This window comes from Alnus glutinosa, chromosome 1 (genome assembly GCF_958979055.1).
Source record: "Alnus glutinosa chromosome 1, dhAlnGlut1.1, whole genome shotgun sequence".
Taxonomy (NCBI): domain Eukaryota; kingdom Viridiplantae; phylum Streptophyta; class Magnoliopsida; order Fagales; family Betulaceae; genus Alnus; species Alnus glutinosa.
The window spans coordinates 50,585,140-50,595,584 of NC_084886.1; the positions used below are offsets into that span (position 1 = coordinate 50,585,140).

Sequence of the window (10,445 nt, forward strand, 5' to 3'; positions counted from 1 at the left end):
TCATAAGACTTTGGAAGGTTGAGGGGGCATTAGTTAGCCCAAAGGGCATAACTAAAAATTCAAAATGCCCTCATTTGTCCTAAAGGCAATTTTAGGCACATCAGCATCATGCATTCTAATTTGGTGATAGCCAGACCTAAGATCTAGCTTGGAAAAAATCACAAACCCATATAATTCATCCAAAAGTTTATCTATGTTGGGTATTGGGTACTTATCTTTGATTGTATTCTGATTCAATGCTCGGTAGTCCACACACAGCCTCCAACTTCCTTGAGCCTTTCTCACAAGCAGAACTGGGGAGGAGTAGGGGCTTTGGCTCAGCCTTACGACTCCTATTGCAAGCATTTCCCGAACAAGCTTTTCTATCTCCTCCTTCTAGTAGTAGGGATATCGGTAGGGCCTCACACATGTCGGTGGTGACCCTTCAGTTAGTGGGATTTGTTGGTCAGAGCTCCTGTGGGGAGGCAGGTCTGAGGGTTCCTGGAACAACCCGGTGTATCCCTTCAATAATTCTGCAATGGCCGGATATTGGAGCCTCTAGAGTTTTGGTGTTTCTGCTCCTAGTACTTGAAGCCATACCCCTTTGAACTCGGCCCCAATTTTCTGTGGAACCTCCTCCTCTACTTCTAAGTTGGCAGCAATTGGAATGAGCCTTTGCAGCAGCACTTCTTGCTTATGGTGTTTGAATTTCATGGTAAGGTTAATGAAATCCCAAAGGATGGGACTCAGTGTACCTAACTAGCCCACTCCTAACACTACATCACAACCCCCCCAAAGTCAAGAGGTGTAGATTTGCCTTGAACTCCATTCCTCGCAAGTGTAATGACATAGGCATACAACATCCTTTGCAGGGAACAAAATCCCCATTGGCTATCATGACATTCACTTGGCTCATCGTTTCAATTGACAGTCGGATCCTCCTAGCCAAATTCTGGTCCACAAAACTGTGGGTGCTCCCTGTATCAATGAGAACCACTATAAGTTGCTCTCTTATCTTTCCCATCACCCTCATGGTTCTTGGTGTAGCAGCCCCTGCCAATGCATGTAAGGAGATGCCTAACAGCTCAGCCTCCTATGGTTCAACTTCAGCTTCAGCTTCTTCTTCTGGTAATACTTCCTCAACTTATCTCCTCTGGATCATTAAAATCAACCCCTTCCAGTAACAACAACTTGGGCCGGCTGCACCTATGGCCTGGTTGAAACTTCTAATCACAATTGTAGCACAGTCCCTTCTCTCTTTGCTCCTGCATTTGGGTTGGGGTTAATTGCTTGATAGGGATGCTAGGCTTTCGGTTGAAGTTGTTGTAGGTTGAGGTAGTGTTTTGGGTTTCTGGTGGAGGTGGTGCAAGGAGTCTTGGGGTATCCGGGGTTTGTGGCTAGCTTGGAATATCCTAAAGAATTTGGTCCCCAGGTTTGGTATTTCTAGCCCCTACTTCTCAACTTCACCTCTTCTTCTTGTAACCTTGCTAATCCAAAGGTTGTGGTTAAGTCCCTTGGTTTGAGCATGGTAGCAATGATCCTAATCTCATCTCTTAGGCCACTTAAGAAGGTACTAACCTTGAATTCTTCACTAAGCCCTTGGATTTGGTTAGACAGAATTTCAAATTGGGTTTGGAAATCTTCTACGGTTGAGGTTTGTTTTAGTTTGGTGAAGATTTCTATGGGGTCATCAAAGGCTGAAGGTGCAAATCTGGTTTTTAGGGCACTCACAAAGTCCTCCCAACCTCCTGTATACCCTGAATCCATTAACCAATTATACCATATGAGAGCTTTCCTTTCCATGTGGAAGGCAGCAAAGGATACATTTTGTTGTTCCGGAGTACGGTTGTAGTTGTAGAACTGTTGAGCTTTGAGAATCCAATTCATTGGATCAGTCCCATCAAACCTCAGGAAGTCTAACTTCAAGGTTCGAGTTTGAAGCCCTCCTTCATTGTAGCTCAGCAACTGAGTTCTAGAATGGCCATTGTTCTCCCCATTCTTTTCTGTGTTAGCCTCCGGATCCTTCCCTCCTTGATTCTCCTTACTACAACTCCCCTTCTCAAAAGTGTGCTGGTTGAATGTATGGCTATTCACAACCATATTGTTCGAAATAGCAGCAACATTGGAGGTGAGGCTAGCTATCTGCTCCCTAATAGCCTCCAAGAGTTCTGTATGCTGCCTAAGAGTCTACTCATGTGTCGCTGTGTGCTGCTGGTTGGCTGCTACCGACTTAGCTAGTTGAGTGTAACGGGTTCCCTCCACCATAGTCGCAGGAACGCGACTCTGATACCACTTGCTATGAGCCTAATTTGCAAATAGGATACTTTATGACTCTTCGAGGGTAAATCCTCCTTATGTTTTTGATGGAATTCGTTATGTTGCTTTTGAGGCTAGTTTAAAAACTAGCAGGATTACAACTAAAAAGATCCCACAACTCAAACATGCGTAATAGCCTATCTGTAGTTGCGCAAACCACTAACACCACTAACATATGCGGTAACCAAGTTCCATCTTCATAGGAGAAGTGGCAGGTTTTTAGGGAAGAAACATAACTGACTCTATACACCGAAATACCAACAAACATCATAAACAAGACTCATAACAGAACTTGAAACACATAATCGAAATACTGAGACACACGTGCACACTAGGTCAATGTTGTATCCAAATCTTCACTCTAAAGTCGACGTCACCCAAGAAACCAATTTCCCTGGCATATTAATTACTCTCACATGCCTCTCCCTTTTCAAATTCTGTAATTGTAGCTTTTCTGTTTTCTCTGGGATTACTTTTCTGGCTTTGTTCTTTGTTTTGGTCGGTGTTGAGAGTTTTGGGTTCTCATTTGGAAACCCATTTGGTTGTTGATTTTTTTATTGTGGTTTTGGTTGGGCGATTTGAGATGGAAATTTGTGTTTTTTTCTTTATGGGTTTTTGTGGGATTTTGAAGCACCGTTGGAATTTGGAAGGATGGTTTTTTTTTTTTAAGAAAATAAAAAATAAAAAAATCAAGTTTTTATGGATGAGGTGTGTGGAGCTTGAGGGTTTCAATGGTTATGGGAATTTTAGGGCTATGATCTGGAACCTATTGGGATGTTGACTTGTGCGAGCTGGTCTTGGTTGGAAGCTTGAGGATTTGTAATCATAAGTATGTGCTTTGGCATTTAGTTTAAGCTCAACAGCTTGGCATTGTTGCGGAGAGAACCCAGTTTTAGTTACCCATTTAATTGATTTTCATTTCTGGTTCGTCATCTTTCTTTGATATTGGGTTGATGACGAATTCACCGTGGGTCGATTTTGATTTTGATTTTTCGATGGGTTGATTTTGATTTTGATTTTCCGGTGGGTTGATTATGGGGTGGTGAATTATGGTGTCTATGTGATAATTCTGCATTTTTTTTGTGTTTGATGTTTTTAGGTTTTGAAGCTTGAGCTGGTGAAGGCCGACTGGGTTGAAAGTGGTTGAAAACTTGAAAGTGCAGGTTGTTGTTTGATGAAATGCCGGTGAGAGATGATTTCGGATCTGTGAAGATGAGTGAATATGAGGTTTTAACAAAAATAATATTAAAAATTATTATTTTAATAAAATAGATATAAATTTAGATAATCGGTTGGATGGTAGTTTTAAAAGTAATTAGTTTAAACTAGCAAAAAGTGGGTTTTGGTTATCTGAAATAGATTGAAATTTAAATCATCCATTGTGAATGCTCTTAGACAGTCTCACTCTGTCGGGTCTCGAATCTGGCATTGTGTTTATTTTTCGTTTTCTTTATCCTTTTCCTATTTTTCCTTTGTCGACCCTGCTACACATTCGTTGATAATTATACAAGTAATGCTATTCACTCCACTTTTATCTCACACGTAGCATTCCAATCGGGCCTTGAATCAACCTTTTAAAAATAATAATAATAATAAAGATCTTAAAGCATATTGCCAATTTTACTGAGTAAGATAAAAGTATAATATATAATATTTCTCATACTAATAATAATAATGCTAGAAATTACATTTTTATCCAGCTATTCCACCCGATTGATGTGATAGTGTCAATTAGTCTTTATATTTTTCGTTTAATAAATAATAAGGACTAATCCAAGAGCTTATTAGTACTATCTCGTCGGCAACTTAAGATAGTAATAAAATAAAAGTGTGATTTCGTGTGACTAAATCTCAGAATTCACTCCCAGTCTCCCAGTGCAAGCTCATCATGGTGTGTCTCAAAAAAAAAAAAAAAAGCTCAGCATGGTGAATAGAATAGAAAGGTCTAGGAAAGAAGAGAATAAAGTCTCGAAGAAACTGACAATTATACAACTTTAACACACAATATATCCATCTAAGCCTATGTAAATTCTTCTTTCAAGTAATGAGGCCCAGGCTTGAAGGGGTCAGATTCCTCGTACGCCTCTGGTCGGAAAAACCCAGCATCATTAATACGGTTGCTGAGCACATGAAGGATGGCTTTTTTCTTACCTCCGTACTCATCCCGGTTGTTCTCAACATATTCAATGGCCTCGGCAGCTACCTCGTTCACAAAATCAAAGCGGTTGTCCTCTGATAGCAACAATCTTTCAATGTCCATGGTCAACACCTTTCCTGTTTCCTTTATCTTCCTCACCTGCTCCTCAAGGAAAGGAATCCGCTCCATTTTGTAGCGCAACATGTCATCCTTCTTTGTCTGAAACAAATAAACAGTACTTGTGAGCGTGGTATCAGAGAAGGTTTGCCCATAACATAATTGCCGCGATTATGTTCTTGGAAAGTACTCTCAATAGTGATTCAATTGCAATTTTTGTTCTTGAACAGATAAACAGCAATGCATAAGAAGCAGTGGGAAAACTGCTTCCCTAGTATCTTGCCTGGGCTTTAAATACTTAACACATCAAGATTGAGCAGAATATTCACCAAAAAAAAAATCATTTTGGGTTATAGGGGACACAAAACAAACATACTACCTCATTGGCCAATTCCATCTCAGGGGAAAAAGATACGAGATCAGATACTTTGTTCCAACCCTAAAGTAGGTCAATCCAGGAAAAAGGTCCATTTCCTTCTGGTGGGGTGTGGAAGTCTATAAGAGCAGCATCCACACTCGAACTTGCCATAAAGTCCACACACAAGTTTCCCTTAACTTATATTGAAGCTGAAAATGTTCTATCTTGCTCATGAACACGCCATATGCTTTGTTCTATCCAGCATGTATGCCGAAATACCTACCCACCCATTTCTGAAGACATGAACAGGCTATATACTAAGCCACCCAAAATTCTTAACAATGGTAGGAATAAGAGATAAGCAGCATGAATTGCATTCGGCAATAAAATGTGTCTACTGTCTAACCATATACCAAGCAGGAGCAAGAGAAAACTCTATCAATAGCCGTAAGCTTTTATCTAAGCATTGTGGGATAAAAATGTGATTTTTAACATTATTCTTATCTGATGCTTGTTTCTTTGTTGCACCATAGATCTACTCCACCTCCAAATCATTACTTCTTTTTTGCCGATTCATACTACCTTTAAACTGCAAATTCTACTCCTTTCCAAACAATCAGCACTGCCCATTGATTTTACACTCAATGTCATCACCAATAGATATTATTTCCTACCACAGTCAAAGTTATTCATGCACCAAATTGACAAAAAGAGAGTAAATAATAAAATTAAAACATGAATACCATTTACTTCATTGATAATACCATCTTTCCCCTTAAGAAATTCTAATCGCCTCCTCTTTTTCAAAAAACTTCTTTCAATTTGTGCAATTGCTATATATATATATATATATTTTATGACAAGGACCCGTGCAAATTTTTTGCACCCAAGGAGATTCGACCATTAGACATGATGAGACCAAGGCTCTTACCACTTGAGCCAACACCTTAGAGTTATATACATGTGTAACAAATAAATTCATAGATTATATAGCAAACAAATTAGGGGCTTTTCTTGGTACCAATTTCCTTCGCCGCCACACTCGCCGGGCACGATCGTCCTTTTGCATTAGGGACATTACCTGCCAACGATTTGTACACGAAATTAAAATAATTATATATTAATAGAACTACATTTACCCTAATTTCCGAAACAATCAATTCGCACAGAGCTTCGAAATGCAATATTAACCTGTGAGCGAACAGAGCAGCTCAGCCCCCATTGATTCCCAGCTCTTATCTCAATCCTCTGTATTTCAAAAAGAAAAATAACAAAATTTACGGTATTAATATGGTGCAACAAAAAAAGTAACCAATTTCCTGTTTGGTTCCCGAGAAAAATGAGAGATTCATAGAAAATACCATAAGATTTCGAGTTTTATGTTGTTACTCACTTCATTAATTCAATACTAAAATTTTACGTTCCATAAGTTTTCTCGAGAAACAAACAGATAAGTTTCCTAGGAAAACGAGAGAGAGAAAAATCACAGGTGAAGCCGAAGCGAGACCGAAGGGCAGTGTGGAAAACGCCATCTGCGCTCTCCGCGTTAATAGCGTTATCTTTTTCTCTTTTGCTTTTGACTTGAGCCTTTGCTTTACCCCGGGAGAATGCCACCAAATCCTTGGGTAAACTACGAGAATACCATCGCTCGTTGGGCTCGAGTGCTCGGCCCGTAAGTTAACGTAGCGAACCTGACCCGATTGTAATTGGAGTGGATCAGGATCTCCTCAAATTCTTTGTCCGAATTGGATAGAATTTGGACAAGTAGTTGTGAGTAAGCATTTATGGGATCCACCTGACCGAATAAGCAATTGGGCAGCCCAACTTTTATTTGGTCAAGTGGATCCCATAAATGCTCACTCACAACTACTTGCCCGAATTCTATCAAATTCTGGCAAAGAATTTGAGGAGATCTTAATTCAATCGGGATTGGGTTTAAGACATTTTTAGAATAATTAAAATTTTATGTCCCATAAGTATTTCTAGATTCTTATAAAAGTCCACACATTTTATTTCCTATCCTGCATTTTTAGAAACATATATTTGAGCAACAATTACGTTACATTCTTTAAGTGTAATATTCCTGGAAAATATAATTACATTTGTTTTTGTTCTTCTCATGACAAATACGTTAACAACCAATTCAAAACATTTTCATTTTACAAAACACAAAAATAATTGTCAACTTCGAATAAAGGAAAAAAAACTTTTTTTTTTGAACAGAGACATTCATTCAATAAAAGCCCGAAGGCAAATAACTCAGTCCCAACATCTACAGCACAAACCCAAAGGTTGAAGGTAGTGAATAGAGATAAAGAATCTCTAAACACCAAGCTAGGATCAAACCTAACTTAAAGCAGTTACCAAAGCAACAAGCTAAAATTACAAGAACAAAAATATAGCCTTCTCTAAACAATAAAGCACCACCCATCTAAAAATGAGAAAGCCTGGTCTAGCTTTCAAGCCACCTAAATGCTCAAGTAATTTTCAGCCCTTTACAATAGTAAGCTGTGAAAGAAAGTAAGAATATACAAAACAGACAGACAATAAAACGCTAAGCCGGCAAGTGGAGAGCAACCCCGACACTGGCGCGTGTAAAACGTGCGCCGCACACAGGGCCACCCCTACTGCAGCCAATCAGCATTCCTTCTCGAAAACACCATTCCGCCGGCCAGAGAGGTGATCGTGGCCCTCACACGCTAACCAAACCCTCAACGCGTGCAGACCATGCTCCGAGCGTGGAAGTTCAACGTCGCCGGTGAATGAGGCAGCAGGAACAGAGACTGACGGCGAACAAAGTCTGGGTGGTCGTGTCGAAAGATCTCCGGCGTAACACCATAGATCTAAGAGAAAAGAAAGCCGGAAGAACACAAACCGAGGTTACACCCAAAGACGACTTCAAACGAAATGAATCTGTCAAAAACAAAAGGAAAACAACAACAAAAAAACAAATAACCAAACTAGAGGGATAAGCACCACCGGGAGGAGGAGGGAGGCGCCTCCCTCCCCCGGAGAAGACAAGCTCTCAAAAACTCTCTCTTACTAGAGCGACCCTTGAAAAAAAAAAAAATAATAATAATAATGAATGAGGATGGGTCGGTGTTACAGTCGAAGTTAACAATTGCAATCTAAAAAAAAAAAACTAAATCAAGAATAAGCTAGCTAAACTTTAGAGATTAGTTTCGTTCCTCCTAATCTCAAATCTTGGTTTCGCCCATGGATGAGAAGACTTTTCGGGGGACATTGACATTTTTTGGCAGTTTAGAGCGGAATATTGAGACAATTGGTAATTTGGGAAGGACGTTGACAATGAGGTTATATGAACATTTTCCATATATATATATATATATATGGTCCATCCACATTGACATAGTGAAAATCAACATTTAACCCTTTCAACCCTAGCTTTCAAATATTCATAAAAAGAGTAATGTTATATACTAATTTTTATCACACAATTATTTCATAATGGTGATGTGGCACTTCCAACTAATTCTTAATTTTTTATTTTTTATTTTTTAACAATAATTGATTAAAGGGTTAATTGAGACTGGTATATCACTATTGTGAAATAATTATTGGATAAAATTATAGTCTGTAGCATTATTCTATATCTCTATTAAGTAGACATATTGAGTAATTCTTAATTAGAAAAAAAAAAGAAGAAAAAGTATTGAGTAATTCTTAGTCAACAGTTTTATAACAAAATGACAGAAATTTTTGTGGCAATTCACTATCTTGAACGTAATATAATTTTTTCGATAATGGATGAGACTCTCATTTATATTATTTTATTTTTTAGCAAGGAAAATAATAAAACTAAGGAACATATAAAGGAAAGGAGGATTTTTGCCACTACAAATGGGAAAAGAACCGGTAGAAGGGGATCTTTACTAGAGTTACTTCAAAAGACTTAAATATTGAATTATATAAAATATTTTTGGGAAAAAGTATATATAACTCCCTTAAACTACCACTTCATTGTTAATGTACTTTTCAAACTATCAATTGTATCAATGTCCTCCCCTAAACTACCAAAAAATCTCAATCTTCCCCTAATGACAAAAATGCCCTTCATAAAATTATTAAAATAAAATAAAACTAAAAAATAAAAATAAAAAATTTAAAACTGTTTTTTTATATATTTAAAAAAGAAAAATAATAATTTTCAGTTTTTTTTTTCTTAAAAAAAAAATTGTTCTTTTTCGTTTTTTAATTTAATAAAAACTGGTTTTTCTTTTTCTTTTTTTCATTTGTTTTATTTTATTTTTTTAAAAAAAATAAATAAATTTCAGTTATTTTTTGTTTGCTTTTTTTTTAAAAAAAAAATAGAAAAAATAAAAAAATTGTTCTTTTTTGTTTTTTTTTTTAATTTCTTTTTTTTTTTAAATAATTTTTTTTTTGTTTTTTTTTTTAAATTTTTTAGTTTTAGTTTTAATTTTTTGAATTTATGAGGACATTTTTGTTTTATTCAAAAAAAATTAAGGTCATTTTTGTCTTTTTGTTAGTCTTAGGGGGACATTGACATTTTTTAGTAGTTTATGAAGAAATATTAACACAATTAATAATTTGAGAGGTATTTTGACAATTGAGTAGTAGTTCGACTTTTCCCATATTTTTAATATTAGTTGTTTCAGTCACCTAAATCTTTTCTTTTGTGCCACTATCACTATTAAAGCTGTCGCTCTTAAATCATAAAAATTAAAAGAGACCCTCCTCTACTTTCAATATTAGTAATAATTGTAGCATTCGTTTACTCAAAATCATTTTCTTTTTCTTTGAAAACCAATTTGACCATCCCAGAAGCCAAAACCAAGTTGAATTCCTTAGGAATCAGGGTTTTAATTCGATTATTTTGGAAGAGGATTCTTTAATTGCGGTCAATGCTATAAATAGAGTGGGGCTGAATTGGAGTTTTTTTGGGAATATTATCTTGAATATTCAGACTCTTCTCAGAGAATTTTTCTATTGGAAAGTATGTTATACTCCACGTGGAACTAATATTGCAACTCATTCTTTGGCAAAAAAAAGGAATTTTTCAGGGAGGTAATAGGATATGATTAAGTTGTATTCCTTATTGTATTAAGACTATTGTTTTATCAGAGTGTTCATCTCTAGTTTTTTAGAGCTTCTGCTCTAAGTTCTCTTCATGATTTGAATGAAATCAATACTACTTTCTCAAAAAAAAAAAAAATAAAAATAAATAAAAATAAAAGCCAAAACCAATTTTGACTATATACCATATATGTATATGATTTTTTTTTTTTTACCTAAGGTGTGGCCCATGTCATTGATGACGTTACACTTTCGTGTAATTGATCAATCCAGCGAAATTTCAAAATTGTTTTATGGTTTGATTATTTCCAGTAATGACGTGACAAAAACGTGGGCAACTTTTTTCCAACTCTGCCGGTTACAAAACTAGAAAATTCCAGCTCTAACTCGAAACTGTTCAAATCCTTCCACTAAATCTGGAACGATAATATATATATATTTTTTTAACAGAAATTAATAACCTTATGATCATCGGTGAGTTTA

General features: G+C 36.5%; 1 protein-coding gene across 1 annotated transcript; it reads right to left on the bottom strand.

The window, feature by feature from the left end:
- Positions 1–4,222: 4,222 nt before the first annotated feature.
- Positions 4,223–6,492, bottom strand: LOC133857084 (protein PLASTID TRANSCRIPTIONALLY ACTIVE 7). Its single transcript, XM_062292203.1, has 4 exons — positions 6,395–6,492; positions 6,099–6,155; positions 5,929–5,988; positions 4,223–4,651 (listed from the first exon to the last, which is right to left on the bottom strand). Exons 1-4 carry the CDS (start codon positions 6,437–6,439, stop codon positions 4,316–4,318), a joined length of 498 nt encoding a protein of 165 aa, XP_062148187.1. The 5' UTR covers positions 6,440–6,492; the 3' UTR covers positions 4,223–4,315.
- Positions 6,493–10,445: the final 3,953 nt, after the last annotated feature.

Excerpts from the sequence above, each read along its gene's own strand:
- LOC133857084 (XM_062292203.1), bottom strand. The coding sequence starts at position 6,439 with ATGGCGTTTTCCACACTGCCCTTCGGTCTCGCTTCGGCTTCACCT. Across the intron at positions 5,989-6,098 it reads GCTGCTCTGTTCGCTCACAG|GTAATGTCCCTAATGCAAAA; the intron begins GTTAATATTGCA and ends AATCGTTGGCAG. Across the intron at positions 4,652-5,928 it reads TGTGGCGGCGAAGGAAATTG|ACAAAGAAGGATGACATGTT; the intron begins GTACCAAGAAAA and ends TATTTGTTTCAG.